This window comes from Solanum dulcamara, chromosome 2 (genome assembly GCF_947179165.1).
Source record: "Solanum dulcamara chromosome 2, daSolDulc1.2, whole genome shotgun sequence".
In the NCBI taxonomy this organism is placed as follows: domain Eukaryota; kingdom Viridiplantae; phylum Streptophyta; class Magnoliopsida; order Solanales; family Solanaceae; genus Solanum; species Solanum dulcamara.
This window is the reverse complement of record NC_077238.1, coordinates 82853112-82873478: the sequence shown is the minus strand read 5'-3', so window position 1 is coordinate 82873478 and position 20367 is coordinate 82853112. Positions and strand designations below refer to the sequence as shown.

The 20367-nt window shown below is 36.2% G+C and overlaps 3 protein-coding genes across 3 annotated transcripts; 2 read left to right on the top strand and 1 right to left on the bottom strand.

Moving 5' to 3' along the window:
* Window positions 1-961: 961 nt before the first annotated feature.
* Window positions 962-7176, top strand: LOC129881160 (phenylalanine--tRNA ligase, chloroplastic/mitochondrial). Its single transcript, XM_055955539.1, has 10 exons — window positions 962-1252; window positions 2681-2871; window positions 3572-3778; window positions 3866-3983; window positions 4577-4653; window positions 5162-5341; window positions 5483-5527; window positions 5753-5857; window positions 6688-6801; window positions 6882-7176. The coding sequence occupies exons 1-10, from the start codon at window positions 1036-1038 to the stop codon at window positions 6930-6932; spliced, it is 1305 nt and encodes a 434-aa protein (XP_055811514.1). The 5' UTR covers window positions 962-1035; the 3' UTR covers window positions 6933-7176.
* A 1584-nt stretch (window positions 7177-8760) lies between these two features.
* Window positions 8761-16288, top strand: LOC129881159 (aspartate--tRNA ligase 2, cytoplasmic-like). Its single transcript, XM_055955538.1, has 10 exons — window positions 8761-9332; window positions 10865-10975; window positions 11189-11302; window positions 12235-12525; window positions 12631-12741; window positions 12960-13013; window positions 13736-13815; window positions 13942-14057; window positions 14789-14903; window positions 15993-16288. Exons 1-10 carry the CDS (start codon window positions 8817-8819, stop codon window positions 16117-16119), a joined length of 1635 nt encoding a protein of 544 aa, XP_055811513.1. The 5' UTR covers window positions 8761-8816; the 3' UTR covers window positions 16120-16288.
* Window positions 16289-16881: 593 nt separating this feature from the next.
* LOC129881158 (acyl carrier protein 2, mitochondrial-like) lies at window positions 16882-20107 on the bottom strand. The gene is made up of 2 exons (XM_055955537.1): window positions 19835-20107; window positions 16882-17278 (listed from the first exon to the last, which is right to left on the bottom strand). The coding sequence occupies exons 1-2, from the start codon at window positions 20051-20053 to the stop codon at window positions 17102-17104; spliced, it is 396 nt and encodes a 131-aa protein (XP_055811512.1). The 5' UTR covers window positions 20054-20107; the 3' UTR covers window positions 16882-17101.
* Window positions 20108-20367: the final 260 nt, after the last annotated feature.

Below are 20367 nucleotides of genomic sequence, written 5' to 3'. Positions count from 1 at the left end.
TCTATAGGTAGATGATATGCTAATAATGAGTAACGACATTACTAACATAAATGCTACTAAGTGTATGCTTGCTAGTAAGTTCGATATGAAAGATCTGAAAATTGCCGATTTGACGTTAGAATTAAGATTCACAAAGTTCCTTAAGGTCTAGCATTATCTCAATCTCATTACATCCCAAAGGTGCTTGAAAAATATAAGTACTTAAACTTCACAAGTGCAAAAACACCAATGATGTGAATCTTAATCTTGCTATGAATAACGGTGAAAGTTAGTCACAATTGGATTATGCCAGAGTGTTGGAAAGTTTGATGTACATCATGAATTGTACAAGATCAGACATAACTAGTGCTATAAGTAAAGTAAGTCGATACATAAGTAATCCCAACCAAAATCATTGGATGGCAACGAAATGAGTTTTGGGGTATTTAAAATACACTCAAAACTTTGCTCTGCATTACAATGAGTATCCAACATTTGTTAAAGGATTTAGTGATACAAATTAGATCACTGGGTCAGCTGAAACTAAGTCCACAAGTGGATATGTTTTAACTATTGGTGGAGGAGCAATATCTTGAAAATCATCCAAACAAACACGTATAGCTCGCTCTACAATGGAGTCTGAGTTCATAGCCTTAGATAAAGCCGGTGAAAAAGCTGAATCGTCATACTGTCAAGAGTTCATGTCAAATAATGAAGTTGTACGATAATTTTAAAGTATTTAAATAAAGTACAAAAATTCAGATTTTAAATAATGAAGTTGTCCATCGTAAAGTATTTAAATGAACAACATTTTAAAGACATTTATATTTTTAATATAATATAATATAAATTAAAATAATACAACATAATCACATCTCAATGATTTATAAATAAATTAGATTTGTAAAATTTGAATAACAATATTAAGTAGTTTCTATTATATTTCCAACTTATTTTGTTTATTTTTAATTTTTCTCGGAGAAGTATTGTCTCTTGACTTTTGATAGAATAGCCATATAACCGGCGCCACTCACTGGAGAGGCTGAGCAAATTCCAATGGCTCTTTCATTTGCTAAATCTTCCTTTTTCTCTAATCCCACTTTATACTTTCCCAAGAATGGCATTCGAAGCTTTGGATTTCTTGTTCCTTTCTCCTCTTTCTCTACTTCTTCTCCGTTTCTTGAAGTTGATGGAGTCCATGGTCACAAGAAGAGGCAATCATCAGTAGTTGTCTCTGCTCTCGAGCTTGGTGGAATCAAAATTTCAAAAGATGGTCAGTTTACTTATTTAGCATTTTCTTTTTCTCTGTGTATTGGCTTCGGTTTTCATTTTATATGATTTGGGGTTTGTAAAGTTTGAGTTTTTATGACTGTAGAATGTAGAATTTTCATCTGGGTCACACTAATTGGGTCCAAATGGAGCAGAATTGATATTAAGGATATGTACAGTTGTCCTTAAACTAAGTAGTTTAGTGTAATATCTTTTGGGTTGTTTATGAAATGGTACTTTGTAGTTACCTCACCATTGGAGGCTATTAAAGATTGCATTTTTATGATTGTGGAATCGAATTTCTCTTCTAATTATGGGTCCAAATGAAGCAGAGTTGATATTGAGGATTTGCATAGCCGTCTTTGAACTAGTTTGGGATTGAGACGTAGTATTTGTAGTAGTTGCTTCTTGGTCATTTATGAAATGGTATTTTATAGTTTCCTCTCCATTGGAGTCTCTGCTGTCGAGCTTGGTGGAGTCGAGATTTCCAAGGACGGTCAGTAACTTAAATAGCATAGCAAGCTTTCTGCCCTCTACGTATTGTTTCAGTTTTCATTAACATGAATTGGGTTTGTAAAGTTTGAGTTTTAATGACTGTAGAATCTAAAATTTTCATCTGGGTCGGTCTGATTGGGTCCAAATGGAAAAGAATTGATATTGAGGATTTGTTCAGCAAACATTAAGCTAGTTTGAAATCGATGCCTAGTTAGTTTTTGTAATAGCTTGTGGGTCGTTTATGAAATGGTATTTTGTAGTTACCTCCCCATTGGAGGATATTAAAGTTTGTCTTTTTATGATTGTGGAATCGAATTTCTCCTCTGGGTTGGTCTAATTGGGTCGAAAGGGAGATATTGAAGATTTGTATAGCCGACTTTGAACTAGTTTGTATTGAGGGGAATTAGTTGTAGTAGTAGCTTCTGGGTTGTTTATGAAATGATATTTGGTAGTTAGCTCCCCATTGGAGTCTCTCCTCTCGAGCTTGGTGGATTCAAGATTTCCAAGTATGGGAAAGTGCACACTTGTGCTGAAAAATTAGTATTTATTCTTCACATTTTCCTATGAACAAACAAGGTTCAAGTTTGTGTCCTTTTTCGCGTTCTTTCTATAATAGAATTGGTCCTCCGGGGCCAACAGAAAGCTCTTGGAGATAAGAAGGCAAGTAGCTAAAGTCAAGTCTTATTATGTCTTACCTTTTTTATTTTTCTGTTTTCTTTTGTTGTGTTTTCTTAAAATTGCAATTCTGTAAGTACCGACAGATTCTATTTTCAATTATAACCGTGGCCTTATGCGTATCCATTGTGTTTTTGTGAGTAAAAAATGTTTTCGTTTATTTTTAATTTTGACATCTGTATTTCCTTGGTGGAGCTTTTAACAGAGAGAATTTTGTTCTATCATCTGGTAATTGGTACTAACCTGATGATTGCATATACAGAAATAGTAAGGGATGACCCCACAAACAATATTCCAGATACAATATTTGCAAAGCTTGGAATGCAGCTTCATAGGAGGAACCAACATCCACTTGGTATCCTTAAGAATGCGATCTATGATTATTTTGACACAAACTATCCAGATAAGTTTGACAAGTTTGATGATTTGTGCCCAGTAGTTTCTGTTAGACAGGTTGGTCCAAAAAGATTAAGGAATTATTTTTTTTGCACTCTTCATGATTTTGTTTTTGTAATTATATTTGCTTTCTGTGCTAGAATTATGTTCCTTTCCCCATTGATCAAGCTTTTTCCCTATTCATGATTCATATAGCTGGCATTAACATCTGTTTAATTTGCAGTAAAGTTAGGGTCCTAACAAATCATTCTTTTTGGCCTTTTCATGGGGTTCCTCATATTCTGTTGAGTAATGAATTATACTCTTCTACTCCTGAAAGCCTAATTCTATTAACTCTTAGGTCGACAATATTATTCCCCATCAATTATGAGTCAGGCATATCAACCATTCATCCACTAACCTATAGAGAGTGATATTGAAGAAACCATTAGAGAATCATCAAGTTTCTCAATGATAGGTTGAAATATTATTCAGTATGTCTACCTCTTTCAGTTGCTTGATTTACATTTCTTAATTGTGTTATTACATGTTCTATGTGGAATAGGAAGAATAGCTCAATGATGGTATCAAACTGGAAATAAGTTTATCAGTGGATTAAGGATAGGAAAAGCTTTTTGAAACAGAACTCATTTGTTGATGTGATATCCTTATACTGCATTTGGGATGTGTTTTCCCTTTTGTTCATTTATCTAGGTAAGAGTTTTAATTAACTTCGGTTGTTTTTTTCTTATTGCGACTTGTGGGCTCCTACCTGCAGAACTTTGATGAAGTCTTGGTACCTGCTGATCACGTTAGCAGGAGTTACAATGACACATATTATGTGGATTCTCAAACTGTCCTAAGGTGCCACACAAGTGCACATCAAGCTGAGCTACTGAGGAATGGACACACCCATTTTCTTGTTACTGGAGATGTCTACCGTAGAGATTCCATCGACTCAACTCACTATCCTGTATTCCACCAGGTTCTCTATGTGCAAACATATTTTCTCTTGACATTACAGATTGTTGTGTGGATTCATCCTTTAATGGTTTTCTTCCATACTGTGTAGATGGAGGGTGTACGGGTCTTTGCTCCAAATGATTGGGAGGGTTCAGGTACTGATGCAACGTCACATGCTGCGGAAGATCTGAAGAAATGTCTTGAGGGTTTGGCACGACATCTATTTGGTATAAATCTTTCTCATCTAAAATGAGTCATTATGATGCCAATAATTTACGATATAATTAATGGGATTGCAAACCAATAACGAGTCTTGGTGATTTGACTATGATTTACCATACTCATATCTATACTGCAACAATCTCTTACTCTATGACTTCCCTACATCATTAGGAGTTGGTCCTAGATGCCAGTTAATTATGTTCATATCATCTTAGAAGTTTGGTGTGGGTGATGGTTGTACATTGTAAAAATCTTTCTCGCTTCTTTCAATTTTCTTAAAAAAATAGGTGTCTCAATTAGAACCTGATTTTAGGGCAGATAGTAATAGAAGGCTGGAGCAGAGTGCAGACTGCTAAATAATAGGTCGAAGTTACTTTAAGAAGTTAAGAGTGCCTATCGAAGTTCTTATCTGATAGTATAATGTAGTTGATGGCTCCCCTTAAATCCGGTAGATCAATGGACTCAGGAGGGGGTCCAATGCAGCTGCTTTTCCATCATGTATTTAATCTCTTCTTCAGAAACCATCTTTCTACTACAAAATTACTTTTTCGTGAGAAAGATTTATGAATCTCCAGCCTAATCTTTCTAAGTTCTTCAGGTGGGGTGGAAATGCGCTGGGTTGACACTTATTTCCCCTTTACTAATCCATCATTTGAACTGGAGATATATTTTCAGGTATACTTTGCATTAGTTTATGACAGACTTATACATGCTTTTGTTTCTTCTATTTCCTCCTCTCCAGATGTTAATGTCCAGAGTATTATGCGAGTTATTTCTGTGTTTTCATCAGATTGTCCAATAAGATGGTATAAAATGTGTAGAAGAGTAAGATTGTATCACCTACTTAAACTATTTCTTTTACTGTGGCTCAAGAATGTCAAGCATGCTTTAGACGAACGCATCATATGCCAACCTCTAATTATGTGAGCTAGCTGTCGTTACTTTGAATTCAGTCAATAAGTGGATTTCTTTTTTGGAAATAGAAAGCAGGAAGATTAAGGATGTGTGCCGGCAAGGACTATAGGAAACAATAGCCAAACATTCAGGAAGAAGATAATATAATAACGAAAGCAGTAATCATCATTCCTTGGATTGGAGCGCTTGTCTATGATTTTATTTGATATACCATATAATAATAACTTTACCATATATTTTGTTCTACTCACTGTTAAATCCTTCACAGGATCAATGGATGGAAGTTTTGGGTTGTGGAGTAACAGAACAAGAAATATTGAAAAAAAACGGTAGAATGGACAATGTTGCTTGGGCATTTGGGCTTGGATTGGAGCGCTTGGCTATGGTTTTATTTGATATTCCAGATATTCGACTGTTCTGGTCAACTGATGAGCGGTTCACTTCTCAAGTAATTTCTTCATCTGTCCTGTTTTCATTTTCACCTTGTTCTGAAATTTCAGCTACTTCTTCCCGCCTCTATCTCTCTCCTTTTTTATCGCCAGTTCAGATTTTGCTCGCTTTCGGTAACATTTTCTTGATCATGATGTAGTTTTCTAGTGGCCGGCTCGGGCTGAAGTTTAAGCCATTTTCCAAGGTAGGACTTGTTTGCTAATGTTTAACTTATGTGGTTTTTAAGCATTTGAAGAATCCAACTCTTATATGTGTTTTGAGCATTTCATTTTTCATTAAGTACATAACATTTTGTTTGAAGAATGCACTCAAGGGGTCCATTTGAGTCTTTGACTGCATAATCATGTTTTTGGATCTTTTAGTGTTTATGATCTTGTTTAAAAGACTTAAGCTCCTTAATTTTTTGTAGTATCCACCATGTTATAAAGATATGAGTTTCTGGATCAGTGACTCATTTACCGAGAACAATCTCTGTGAAGTTGTTAGAGGAATTGCTGGAGACCTTGCCGAGGAGGTATGTCCACATGATGGTTCTACTTACTGCCAAATTCAACCTGTAGCTATGAGGGGCCCTTCATTAATGTGTTTAGTAGCAAGTTTCTGGTAGAATAGTTGAGGTGCATCTCAAGCTGGTGCAGACACTATTGTTTTAAAAGAGAAGTTAACATTTAATCTATTTTGTTGGGGATACGTCTTCACACTTGAGCGATGGTCATTAAACATTATGTTTACATGAGTTCCATAGAAATGGTGATTGCTGACCACGACACCACAGTTATTACAAAAACAAAATGAAGAGAAAAGGATCTAGTTTTGGCTTTAAACTTCTCTCATTTAGTGGTCCATGGATATACCCCAATATTTGAATTCTTGAGTGTCTATTCTAGATTTTTCTGCTAGACTTCCCTGTTATTTGAAATGTTTCCTCTTACACGACACGTTGTTAGGGCCTATTCATTTATATCATTAGTTCATTTCTCCAAAGTAAGCTATTCTGAGTCTTGTACTTTTTATCTTAAGCTTTAAGTTAAGTGATTCCCATATCATACCCTCGGGTTAGAGCAGAGTGGCGGTTTTTCTAGTGAAGCCAACCACCACAGGTTTGGGATTATTTTACAGTAGGTTTATAGGGTCGTGATTGTAACACGAGTTTATGTAGTTAACTAACTCTGGTATTCAAGTAGAGAAGAATAGAGAGGCGGACCCATCCTCCTCTGGCCCAAAGGGTCGACTCTAGACTGATTAATCTCTCAGTCATCATGAAATTCGTGTAGTGACTCGTCTGTAAGTAACTGTAACATGAGTTCTTCTAGTGACTGTTGCCTCCGTTCCAACTACTGCCAGGTAAAACTGATCGACAACTTCACCAATAAGAAAGGAATGACGAGTCATTGCTATAGGATAGCTTATCGGTCCATGGAGCGTTCACTTACAGATGAGGAAATAAACGATTTGCAGGTAAACCCTCTTTCAAATGAATCTCTAACGTCTTTCTCCTACCATTACTAAATGTCTTTTTTTTGTGTGTGTGGATGCAGTGGAAAGTAAGAGAACAGGTGGAGAACAAGTTAAAGGTTGTTCTAAGATGAGCTTTTTTCAATTGTTGTTTTTTCACCTAAATTTGTAGCTTACAACATGTAGTTATTTACATGTCTTTTACATTTAGACGTCTCACTTTTTCTTTTACACTATCTTGATTGTAATAGTAGAATATGCTTATTTGCTGTCATTTGGAGTTTTGAGGCCAATAAGTCAAGGCAATACAATAAGGGGTTGTTTGTATTGGAACAATTAATGTCAAAAGCGAAACCATTTTGTTTTGGTTCTTCTTCACACGTGATTCATGAATTTTCCTATTATTTTATCAAATGAGATTTCGATATAGAAGGATTTCTTTATTTTTTCACCGTGGATTCTTGCATCATGTTCTTGAAGAGATATTATATCATAGTGGGAGAGTATAAAATGAGTAATGTTCACGGTTCCATTATGCACCTAAACCCTTTGATGATTTACTATTTGCTTGAGGAATAGTTTTACAAAATGAAGACGAATCACGATAACGACTCATCTTATTTTTAATTGAATAGGAAAGGGTTATATGATGTTCGCATCTTATTTCTAATTGAATAGAAAAGGGTTATATGAAGTTTGTTCTCTTTCTGTGTCTACGGATAGGAATCTCGTATGAGATAATGTAATAGATATATACTTTATAACGTGTTGGCAATGAAAAAACCAAACTACATTAATGCTCAATGCTACTCTTTCTTTCTCAAACTCAAAAACTTGTTACTTTTTGTTTTTCGAAAAATTTATAATTTGGATATTCAAAAGACGAAAATTGCTGAAATGAGAATGTTGAGATGGATGTGTGGGCATACCAGAAGTGACAAGATTAGAAATGAGGCTATTTGGGACAAGGTAGGAGTGGCCTCGGTGGAAGACAAGATGCGAGAAATGCGACTGAGATGGTTTGGCATATGAAGATGAGAGACACAGATGCCCCAGTGCGGAGGTGTGAGAGGTTAGCCATGGATGGTTTCAGAAGAGGTAGGGGTAGGCCGAAGAAATATTGGGGAGAGGTGATTAGACAGGACATGGCACAGTTACAACTTACCGAGGACATGACCTTAGCTAGGAGAGTGTGAAGGACCTACATTAGGGTAGAAGGCTAGTTCATATGCTCGTTATTCTTCCTTATTAGTAGGCGTATTAGCGCACTATAATTTTCTGTGGTATGATGTCTGTTATTATTTATTACTTTCATTACTTTCTGTATTTTAATTGCTCTATCTTATCTGGGTTGCTTTCGTTGTTTGCTTTTGCTTTTTCATATTGCTTTGAACTTCTTATTCTTATTTGATTTCTTTTTTGATTTTACTGAGCCGAGGGTTTCTCGGAAACAGCCGTCCTACCTTGGTAGGAGTCAGGTCTGCGTACACTTTACCCTCCCCATACCCCACGTTGTGAGATTTCACTGAATCGTTATTGTTGTTGTATATTCAAAAAATAAATCGTTCACTAATCCACAACGATGGGCTAATTGTGCGTACGCCCCATATTCTAACTAACATTTGGTTCCTATTTTGAATCTCGAAAAATAAAAGTGTGACAAATATTTTGGGACGCGAAATAGTTTTTCAAGAAAATCCTACTATTTGTTGGATTGACTTATTTTTAATAATACTTGCAAACAGTTTATTCAGTTATTATTAGTCTGTTTGGATTGACTTATTTTTAAACAATTTATAAATTAAAAAAAAAAGTAGATGCACGCCAATTTTTTTTTAATTTATAAGTTATTTTCAACTGATAAAATATTTAAAATAAGTTTATCCAAATAAATCCTACTATTTGTTGGGGTTATTTTAATCCCAAAATAAGGGCTTTTACGTATATATTTAACGGTCAATCAACTGGAAATATTATTCTTTCTCCTCTCAGCTAAAACCCTAATTTCTTCTCAAAAAATGGAATCTGAAAAATCCCCAAATCCATCTCCAATGGAACCACAAGAAGAAGGAAGCAACAAAATCTCCAAAAAGGAAGCCGCCAAGCTGGAGCGCCAGCGCCGCCGTCAAGAGGCAGCAGCTGCGGCCGCCGCCGTCTCTGTCTCTGCCGTCTCGATTGAAGAATCCGATCCACTTTCCGGAAACTACGGTGACGTAGAGCTGAACGATCTGCAATCTAAGGCCGTGACGGGTCGCAAATGGACTGAAGTTGGGTCCATCACTCCGGAAATGAAGGACCAGGTGGTTCTGATTCGGGGGAGAGTACAGACGATTCGGCCCGTCGGGAAAAAGATAGCTTTTGTGGTTGTGAGGGAACGAGGATTTACGGTACAGTGTGTATTGACTGTAAAGCCTGAATTGGTTAGTTCACAAATGGTGAAATATGCTACTAGTTTAAGCAAAGAGTCCATTATTGATGTTGAAGGTGTTGTTACAATACCAGAGAAGCCAATTACTGGTTCCACTCAACAACAGGTAGAATTATTTCAAAAAGGTTATTGCTTTATGCTTATATAGTTCTTCTTGATACACTTGCCATATATTTTGAGGCCAATTCTCAAAGAAACTAAGTTGGTGTCACTTATATGTATCAGTAAAAAAATTGTTTTAGATTGAGTCCTCAATTGTCCAATCCACTGGACTTGTTTCATTTCAATGCTCCATAAATTGTCTTTTAAGCTCCTGTTTGGCCATAGATGTTGAGGTTGAAAGTAGAAACTTGAAAAATTGAGTTTTTGGCAACATGAAGTTGTGTTTGGACATGCATTTTACTTGGAAGACAGAAATAAGGCGATTATTACCTAATAGAATAATGTGAATTAGAATAATAATACCTCACAAAGAAGGTAGATGAATTGCTTAGCCAAGGCTATCTCGACCTTAGCCTTCTTTTCTATTTAGAGTCCCGTTCGTGATCCCAGCCCTGGAATCACTTCACTCCAGCGCCTCCTGAGTCTTCTTGCATCTTTCCAGCTTTTCAAATGGACTAAGTGCCAAGCCTACTTGTGATGAGAAGAGTCGTCGGGCTATTGCAGAGTGAAGGAAGGTGGGAAGGTGTCTTGTCTATTCTCAGAGAGGGCCATCCCCCCCTAGTAGGGTGGTTAAAGAGGAGGTTGCGGATTTCTGACCTCCGAGCCAGAACTATCTGGGGGAAAGCCATCCCGCACCAATCCGGCCTCGACCCTTTTTTCCAAGAGGAACTGCTTTTCCAGCGCCCCAAAAAGAGGGGAAGGTTTTGTGCGTGGAAGTCCAAAAACCAAAACTTGTTTGATCCAGTTTTTGGGAACTTCAAAAATGTTTGAATTTCAGATTTCAGATTTCAAATTTCATGCCAAATAGATATTTGAAGATAAATTTTCAAAATCTATGACCAGACGCTAGGTAAGACAATGGACAAATTAGGGATGACGCAAACAACAATGGCTACGCCTCTATCCCAAACTAAGTTGTAGTGGCTATATGACCAGAGGCAGATCTACAATTTGATGTTTATGGGTTCTTACAGCGACATCAGGAGTAATACATAACTAAGTTCACAGCCAAAATATTTGTATATATTTAGTGGATTTTTTAATACAAATACATGGTTTGAGCAAATGCTATTGGGTTCACGTGAACCCGTATGTTGAAGGCTAGATTCACCCATGTTAATATGACTCCTTAATATCCATTTGCTCCATCTGGACCCACTAATTCCAAACAGCAACGACTATGCCTAAATTCCAAATAAGTTGAGTTTGGCTTTATCAATCCTCGCTATTCCATTGAAGCTCAACTCATGTCAATAATTTTTCATTTAAGACAACTTTAGGGTTCATATCGCCAGAGCTTTTCTACATTTTAGTCTGACAAGTACCTCTTTAAACAAAATAAAACGATTCATGGCAAATGAGAATAAACAAGAGAAGATTAATAGTGAAGCTGTCTTATTATATTCTTGTATATGCTGATTATTTTGTTGTTTATGGTAGTTACTAGTACTTATTAAGCTTTTTTATTTGCTTCAGGTGGAAGTTCAAATAAGCAAACTTTATTGTGTCAACAGGGCTGTGCCCACTCTACCAATTAATATTGAGGATGCTGCTAGAAGCGAGGTGGAGATAGAACAAGCTTTAGAGGTATATTCTTGTCTCTCCTCGAATTGATTCATTGCTTTAATGAAATTTTAGCATTGAAATTGGTTGACAATATATTGCTAGGGCAGTCATCAGCATATAGCAGTTACCTTTTCAAAAATTGAGATTCCATTTAAATTTCAAAAACTGGACTAATGCAGTCTATGTCCTTTCTATCCTTTTGATAGTCTACTCACATCTTTCTATCAAGTGCAGAAAGGAGAGCAGCTTGTTCGTGTAAATCAGGATACTCGCTTAAACTTCAGAATACTGGACATGCGCACACCTGCAAATCAAGGAATCTTCCGCATTCAATGTCAAGTTGAAAATGTTTGTTATACTATCCGATATTTCCATTTCATCTATTGTGTGTTGGAAAATGTCTATTGCAAAGCATCCTCATCAAAAATGTCTATTGCAAAACATGTTTTATATTCTGTTTGGAGAAGAGAGAAGACCGTTGAGGACAGAAGACATTTAATTAGAATAGAGTGGAGAGAGGTGCCTTTGTGCATAATCTAGTGTATTTGGCTTGGAGAAATCAGATGTGTGAGAATATTGAATTAACCCTGCATTGCCTGAAATACAAAGACGTATTTAATTTGTTTTAAACAAGATACAGTGAATGCTGTGGGGAATTTCTTGTACTTTTTGTAATCCCTGTGAATGTAACTTGTAAGCCATTACAACACCTACTCGGTGCTGTAATGTATCGAATAAACTTCTCATTACCCAAAAACAAAATTTAGAGTGATGTTAGTATCAACAATTCTTTTTAAGTTTAATGTTAGCTAACATCCAATTGTATCCAACTGCATTTATATGAATTACTTCGTTTTGTGTTTGCTTTAATTTTCATCTTCTTTAGACATCTGCATGTATACTTGTTATGAATTGTCATTTCATGAGGATTTAAGATTCCAAACTGGTGGCTTCATTTTTTCTTGAGATATAGCCACAAAGATATATGGTAATGTTTTACCAATCTCTATCCACCGTACAATGGAATTAGTGTCACTGTTTCTAGACATGGTGCCTTGGTGCATATTCCCTTGCTTGCACATTTTCACAATATCATATTCTTATTCTTTCTATATTTTTAATGTAGAAGTGATTCAGATTGTGGTCCCAGTCACTTTCTGGTGATAATAGAAGAAAACTTGTTGAACAAAAAGAAAGAAGTTGCTAGATTGTTCCTTACATTTCTATTGTGTACTTGCAAACTATAACTGATGAACTAATTTTCTCCGGTTAAAATGCAGATATTCAGGCAGTTTTTGCTCTCTGAAGGATTTGTAGGAATCCACACTCCAAAATTGATTGGAGGGTCCAGTGAAGGAGGTTCTGCTGTTTTCAGATTAGACTATAAAGGTCAGCCTGCATGTCTGGCGCAGTCACCTCAACTTCACAAACAAATGGCAATATGTGGTGATTTTGGCCGTGTATTTGAAGTTGGCCCTGTCTTTAGGGCAGAAGATTCTTTTACACATAGACATCTGTGTGAGTTTACAGGTCTTGATGTTGAAATGGAGATCAAGGAACATTATTCAGAGGTATGGCATGCTAGAGCCTCCTAGAAGATTGCCAACTGCTTCTGTAAGTACAATATGAAGTGCACTTTTATTTTGGATATTACAATATGAAGTCTACTTTTGCAGGTCATGGATATTGTTGACCACTTATTTGTGGCCATGTTCGATAGCTTGAATGAGAAATGCAAAAAGGAACTTGAAGCCATTGGAAGGCAATACCCTTTTGAACCTCTGAAGGTAGTCTGGCTCAACTTCAGTGATCAGTAGGCTACCTATGATTGCTTAACTTCCACGTACTGACTTACTCTTTTATACATTCATTTGCTTATTCTTGGAAATAGGGAAACCTTATTGCTTGTGGCAATGACTTATATACCTACGAGCAAATTACTTAAATAGCAACTTGTATCTTTTTTCTGCAGAGGTAGTAACTATTTGTTTGATTGACAATGCAGTATTTGCGAAAGACCTTACGACTTACATTTGCAGAGGGGATTCAAATGCTAAAGGTAAATGTTTATTGTAGAAATTGGCTGTTTTCTGAAGAAATCATTAAGTTGTAATGCTAAGATTCACAGGCAAGCATTCTGTTATTATCAGCTTCTTCCGTACTGAAGAAACCCAACCATCTCGAGTGCAAAAGTAGCATAAATTTTTGAAGAAAGGGAAGTGGGAACATGAAGTAGTAAACAATTTGACAATGGGCTATGGTTGCACACAGAAGTTCTAAACTGATAATTAAGTTCTATTCATCTGCGTACACATCGTTAGTTTCCTTGCCAATTGAGTCCCAACTGATAAATTTGCAGGCAATTGCATCAGTGTTGTCAAATATTGTAACTGCGCCCCCAGTGCTTAATTCAAGTGGCAAAGGTTGAGGGTCTTGTGACTTAAGTCACAGATTCAAGCCCTGCATCATGCGAACTAAGCTTGATATTTAAGTGGAGTAGGGTAGATTGGTGGGGCCCACTATTCCCGAGTTCTGATGGACATTTGGTCCTAAAGGTAAACCCCAAATGGATTTCTAGGTCATCCAAAAATTGGTTGTAATTGCCAATGTGCACATAGCGGAAATGATAGGTTATGGGGGGAAGTGCTGGCCTCTCCCTTCTATTCCCCATCTCATCCCCATGCCCTGGATGTCAGTTTCCTGGGGAGGCAACCTGTTGTTTCCCTTCCCATTGTCGTCCCTATTGTCAGTCTAACATTTTCATGATCTTCTGCTTCACAGGAAGCTGGTGTTGAAGTTGATCCTCTTGGGGACCTAAATACAGAATCAGAAAGAAAGCTTGGGCAGCTTGTTGCAGACAAGTATTTAATAACTCCTCTACCCAACCACAAAAACTCCTTTCTTCCCATTCAACCTTTTCTTTCTTGCTTTCCTAATATGAATGATGGTTGTGAGTTAATTCTCTGTTTTTTTCTTTTTTTCCACAGATATGGAACTGAATTCTATATACTTCATAAGTATCCACAGGCTGTTCGTCCATTCTATACCATGCCTTGTCATGACAATCCATCTTACAGCAATTCTTTTGATGTCTTTATCAGAGGTATTTAAGTTATGAGTTTCTTAATATTGTAAGAAAATGATTTTATTTTCTTTTGATGGGTAAGATGTGATTTCATTCAAATGTGCCTAGTGTCAAATATGTGTCGTGAGCAGATAGATGTTTAATATTTTGAGTGAAGTATGGTGCGTTTAGGTAGTACTTTTTTTCATTTCTTAAAAAAGGAACAGCTCTAACAATTTTCAATTTTTCTCTAGTTTTCATCGTTGTGCTCAGAATTCAGCTTTCTTGACATGTAGCTCTAGGTTGGAATGTTTTAGTTCTGAACGTGTTCCTCTAATTTGTTGGCTGGGACATGCTTTTTTATCTTGAGAAAAGGGAATGTGCTGACTTGAGTTATGTCCTATATCCCTCCTGGTTGGTGGAGTGTATTTCTCTTGACCTATTGCATTAGGGGGAACACTCCCATTCCTCTCGAACCTTTCTGCTTTTGTTTATGGAATTTTGTATACTTTTTTTAAGGAAAAGAAATAACATCTTTGCTGACATCTCCCCTCTCTTTATTTGAGGCTTTCTTTTAGTGGATTTATTAGCTTGCATATTTGCAGTACCTCAATTTGTATTAGCTTTTCTAGTTCTAGAAATTTAAAGGAAAAAGTGACTGGCAATTCTGATGCAGTGAAACAAATTTGTATGCTTGGAAATAATGTTTATACCCCTTTTTTCAATTGAAAAGGTGACAAAGTTACATTTTTTGGTTGCCTTTTTGGTAGGGGAGGAGATTATCTCAGGAGCTCAGCGTATCCATGTTCCTGAATTCTTGGAAAAACGTGCTGGAGAGTGTGGAATTGATGTGAAGACAATATCAACATATATCGATTCTTTCCGGTATTTCCTTTGCGATTCAATTTGTCTTCTATATTTGAAAAGTTCAGTCAAATCAAGAAATTGTTCAAAAAGAAATTCAAAAACTTCACTCATGGTTTTGTTAACTGATAACCTTTTTTGAGTGCCAACAACGATGACCATATAGGTTAAATACACATTATCAAATTATTGCAAAATCATCTTTGCTTGGAAAAATGATTGTCGTTGAATTCAAATTTTGCAAGTTATAAGCTTTTCATTTTTTTCTTCTCTTTCTTTAGACATTGAGGGAAATGCCATACATACATGTCTTGAGTCGTTCAATGAATGAGATAAATGAATAGGTACAAGTTAAAGGTTCAAATATCAGGTGAATCACAATTAATTGTTATCCACACTGAGCAATCGTCCAATTTTACCAACTATAACAGGCCAGTTACCATAATTTGGTGGTTACCACTCATGATTGCCATAGAAAGTTACCTCTAATTGGCTTTTAAGTGAGCATATAGTATGAAAAATCTTTGTTCTATCAGTGTATATAAAAGTTAAAACACTCTTCTCAATCATCAAGGATTGGTTTTCGTTTTTTAAATGAAATGTACTTTTATAATTCAATGTTTGCGCGACTTTATTTAGCCTGTAGGTCGTTAATACTTAATTCAATGTTCTATTATTTCCTTTGCGTGAACCTGAAGTTTAATAGGTGAAGGTCATGTTTTTGTAAGAAACAGCCAAAAAGTGTGTAGGATCAGGTTATGTCGTGGCCAATAACCTTAGAAACTACTGTGAGATTCTTGGACTTCTCAAGTCTGTGAGATTGATGTCATCAATGAACTCAAGCTGAGTTTTCGGCTATTTATTCTCATGTCTTGCCAATTATGCCTGCTCAGATCATCATGCATGTGCTGTTAGATATGTTTGCAATGGTACTTCTCAAACAACTGATATATAGAAGCAGATAGAACTCATCAGTTTATGAATGTAAAAGATCACTAAATTTATTGAAAGTTAGTGTTAGAATATCAAAGGTTGGGGCTATCAAGTTTAAATCTTGCATCCATTTCTGATAATATCTGTACCTGATTTTGTGTTTTGCCTGTTGTGAAGGTATGGTGCACCTCCCCATGGTGGATTTGGAGTCGGATTGGAGCGTGTGGTGATGCTTTTCTGTGCTCTCAATAACATTCGCAAGACATCGCTTTTCCCTCGCGACCCACAAAGGATTGCCCCATGATTCGCTACTTTTCTGAACTTTTTTCTATTTTTATTTCATTAGAGCTGGTATTTGTTCATGTTCTTGCATGAAAACAATAAGTTGGTGACTGATTGTGTTCAAACTCTCCATTGTGGGGCTACGCAAGGAACATGAATTTCAAAGTTTATATATGACTACGTATAATCAATCTATGTTTTATCTACTTTTAATGGATTTCATTAGTACCTGCTCATGCATTTGAAACGTTTATGACTGTTGTGCAAAATATAGAGATGAAATCTGATTGCACCTACATGAATAAGGTGAGAAGACCATGCAAGTTTTGGGAAGACGTAACTTATGAAGTGTGAGTTGTGAATTAAGTGCACATCATAGATTCAAATCGTTCCTTCATTCAACAAATTACAGAGACTTGTGTTTAAGCTCCCGCTGGAGAAGCAACAAATTACTGAGACTTGTGTTTAAGCTCCCGCTGGAGAAGGACCTCTTGTACTTAATCTTGCCCTACATTTCTATTAGAGACCGTCTCCATAGCTGTTAGATTAAATGTTATGGTGTCTAAATTACAAAAAGATCAACAGAAAACATTATTAGCTTAAACACTAAATAGAGGATAACTAGTCCTTTTCAAGCATGTTCCATAATATGACTTGTGGATTCATTCCACTTCCAACTTACAGCAATTGATTTCACCATTGAACAATGCATGGACTATATTGCCACATCAACTACATCACAAAATGAGATATAAAGACATTTTATCCATTTCCAGAAATCTAATTCAAATAAATGGTATCCTGCAGCTCATTTATTTCAAAACATGAAATTCTTATCCGTATAGACATCACAGCCAATAACGAAATTAAGTCCTCTAGACTAGGAACGTGATTGTCATTGTTACGAATTATCCAAAATTTAAACGAGCTGACCAGAAGTCATACATTTAACCACAGGCCAGCACGGTCAAAACAAAGAGCAAACTTAAGGCTAGTTTGTTCCTTTATTTAGCCTGGGGGTGAGATGCAATGAAATCAACAGCTAGATCAATGGAGTTAATCTTATCAGCTTCGTTGTCAGGAATCTCGAACGCAAACTCTTCTTCAAGGGCCATAACAATTTCCACAGTGTCTAAACTATCTAAACCAAGATCATTCTGGAAGTGGGCATTTGGAGTAACCTGCAGGTGTAAATACAAAAAGAACATGCCTTAGTGTAATAGTAAAAACTAAAGAGAATGTTAACAGCCTAAAATAATCTGAAAGCAAAGCCACATCCAAGACTAACTAGGACAAAATAAAAAGTATAACATGATATGGCTGAGTTATAGTAGCATAAACAAACAAAGTGAGCTATATCACTTAACACCAAAGCATGAAGAGTAAATCAAACAACAGAACATTATATCAAGTATCTATCCTATAGCTACTGTATCGACCATCTGTACACGTGAGTTTCAACACAACCTTAGTAGTGCTGCTAATTCCCAGGGAAGAAAAATTAATCGATCAAGTTCTTAGCACACACAGAGTGTTCCTTGGTAAAGGTCAACAAATTCCTTATATAATCTTTGTTCTATTGGCATTACAAGCTCGGGTAACTCAAATAGGGCACTTTTGCCAACTCGCAAGAGGATTTAATAAGAAACAGTTTATACAATAAGGTCAGAATATTTTCAAATAAATTCAGCACACACAAGACATCCTTGTGGCATCTCTGATAGAAATCTGACAAAGGTATACATCCTAGCATTCTGGGTATTTATCAGGAAGTCTCCATCTTATGGCTATTAAGTAATTCGAAGTAATCCTCTATACCAGCCAACGACCAACCTTATTAGGATTATTCTCTTCTTCATCACCCTTCTTCCAATTGCAAAGAGCTAGAGACAAACTACAAGATTGTACACATTCTGAATGAAAAAATATGGGATGGAGGAACAGACATTGCTTCGACTCTGATAAAATCGGGAATTTAGGCATAGGATATGGGGTGAAGAAAGATGCATCTTTAAACCTCAATGTTTATGCTTATATTACATATTCAAATTGCAGAAAGCAGGCAAGCTGGAAAAGGAGGAATCATAAGTAGTTTTTGACTTCTCAAACATGTCATCTGCATTTCGGCTCCCTCTGGTACAGTCCTTACTTATGAATGACCTCCAAGCGCATTTCATCATTACCACAAAGATAAGCAAGAATTAGAGTCTAGAGTTAATCTCAATTAACAGATGCTTATTATGTATTACAAAAGAAAAATGTTTAATTTGATTTACTTCCATTTTTTCTTTTTCTTTTTCTTTCTTCATAAATTGAGCTACTGCCTTTCCCTGCTTCCAAACAACTCTATTGTCAGGTGATTTTATCTAAAAGGTTAACTAATCAATCAATCAATCCATGGCAATACTAAATAGTTACATTGGCTATACAAAGTCTCTAAATCTATTCTGGTCTATCTAGACTCATTTCATCGTGTGCTTAGGTAGTATGCCCTGATGAATCGGAACTCATCACAATTTGACTATCATTCCGCTGGCCATCCACACATCCCCAACTCTCCTTTATGTGCATGCAGACTATGTGAAGCACACATGTGCATGTATGTAAAACTATAACCCCCCAAAAGAAACTGTATAGTGTGTATTCAATGCTAGCTCAAAAGCAAACATCAGCTCGCCACAAATCAAAAGAATCAGCAAGCACACAAATAGACATACATAAGCATCCGAGGACGAATGTAGCAAACTCTCAACAGAGTCTAAAACAAGCCTTTCCACATACCTTAAACTATTTTAACCAAAAAAACCAACAACAAGCTCATATCTTTCAAGTCCAACGTAGCAAACTCGCAATAGAAAGTGTAAAACAAGACTTCCCCCATGCCCAAAACTGATTTCACCAAAAAAAGAAAAGAAAAAAGAAGACAAGCTCATATCTTTGTAATCCAATGTAGCAAACTCACAATAGAAAGTCTGAAACAAGCCTTCCCCCATGTTCAAAACTGATTTAACCAAAATACTCAACAAGAAGCTGATATCATTCTAATCCAACGCATCAAATTCGCAATAGAAAGTCTAAAACAAGCCTTCCCCCATGCCCAAAACTGATTTAACCCAAAAACCCCAAAACAAGCTCGTATCTTTCTAGTCCAACGTAGCAAACTCGCAATAGAAAGTGTAAAACAAGCCTTCCCCCATGCCCAAAATTGATTTAACCCAAAAAATAACAAGCTCATATCTTTCTAATCCAATTTAGCAAACTCCCAATAGAAAAACTAAAACAAGCCAGCCCCATGCCCAAAACTGATATAACCAAAAACACCCAACAAGAAGCTCATATATTTGTAATCCAATGTAGCAAACTCCCAATGGAAAGTCTAAAACAAGAATTCCCCCATGCCCAAAACTGATTTAACCAAAAATTCAACGACAACATACCTAGTGTAATCCCAGCAAGCTCATGTCTTTCTAATCCAATGTAACAAACTCCCAATAGAAAGTCTAAAACAAGAACTCCCCCCATGCCTAAACCGGAATTAACCAAACATCTAAACAACAAGCTAATATCTTTTCAAATCCTTGACCATGGAACAATTAAAATCAATCAATCTATACATCATAAACACAAAACCAATTTATTCTATCCCAGCTCATTTCATTCTAATTAGCAAATAATTTCTTGTTTTACTACAAACAAACTAACAATAATCTAATGCAAAATATTGAGAAAAAAAAAACCTTTGATGGGTCGAGTTTTGGGAAGTTCTTGACACAGTGAATGACACGATCCGTCACTTCAGACTTATCAAGAAATGACCCCCTAACTTCCTCTGAGAAGTGACGTTTGAGCAAATGGGCAAATGGGGTTCCGATTAATCTATGATTTTGGAGTTGTAGTTGTTGTGGAAGACGAGATTCAACTCGGAGGTACTTCAACAATGCGTTCCTCGCCGCCATTGAAAGAGAGAAATGTGAAAGAGGGCACAAAGTAGTTGTCTCGTAGAGATTGCTATATAAAAGGTAGTAGGAGTATATACTTTTTACATATAAACCGTACTCAACAAATGCGATTTATATGTAAAATAATGTCTCACTTAAATTATCCCACATATTAAGTTTCATTAGTGAATTATCAAAGAGAGAAATGTGAAAGAGGGCACAAAGTAGTTGTCTCGTAGAGATTGCTATATAAAAGGTAGTAGGAGTATATACTTTTTACATATAAACCGTATTCAACAAATGCGATTTACAGGTAAAAGAATGTCTCACTT

Bases quoted from the DNA above. Each gene is read 5' to 3' on its own strand.
- LOC129881159 (XM_055955538.1), top strand. From the start codon at position 8,817: ATGGAATCTGAAAAATCCCCAAATCCATCTCCAATGGAACCACAAGAA. The intron at 10,976-11,188 runs GTATATTCTTGT...TATCAAGTGCAG, and splicing joins AGATAGAACAAGCTTTAGAG to AAAGGAGAGCAGCTTGTTCG. The intron at 13,816-13,941 runs GTATTTAATAAC...TTTTTTCCACAG, and splicing joins GGGCAGCTTGTTGCAGACAA to ATATGGAACTGAATTCTATA.
- LOC129881158 (XM_055955537.1), bottom strand. From the start codon at position 20,053: ATGGCGGCGAGGAACGCATTGTTGAAGTACCTCCGAGTTGAATCTCGT. The intron at 17,279-19,834 runs GTTTTTTTTTTC...TTACACCTGCAG, and splicing joins CAAAACTCGACCCATCAAAG to GTTACTCCAAATGCCCACTT.
- LOC129881160 (XM_055955539.1), top strand. From the start codon at position 1,036: ATGGCTCTTTCATTTGCTAAATCTTCCTTTTTCTCTAATCCCACTTTA. The intron at 1,253-2,680 runs GTCAGTTTACTT...TTGCATATACAG, and splicing joins AATCAAAATTTCAAAAGATG to AAATAGTAAGGGATGACCCC. The intron at 2,872-3,571 runs GTTGGTCCAAAA...TCCTACCTGCAG, and splicing joins CAGTAGTTTCTGTTAGACAG to AACTTTGATGAAGTCTTGGT.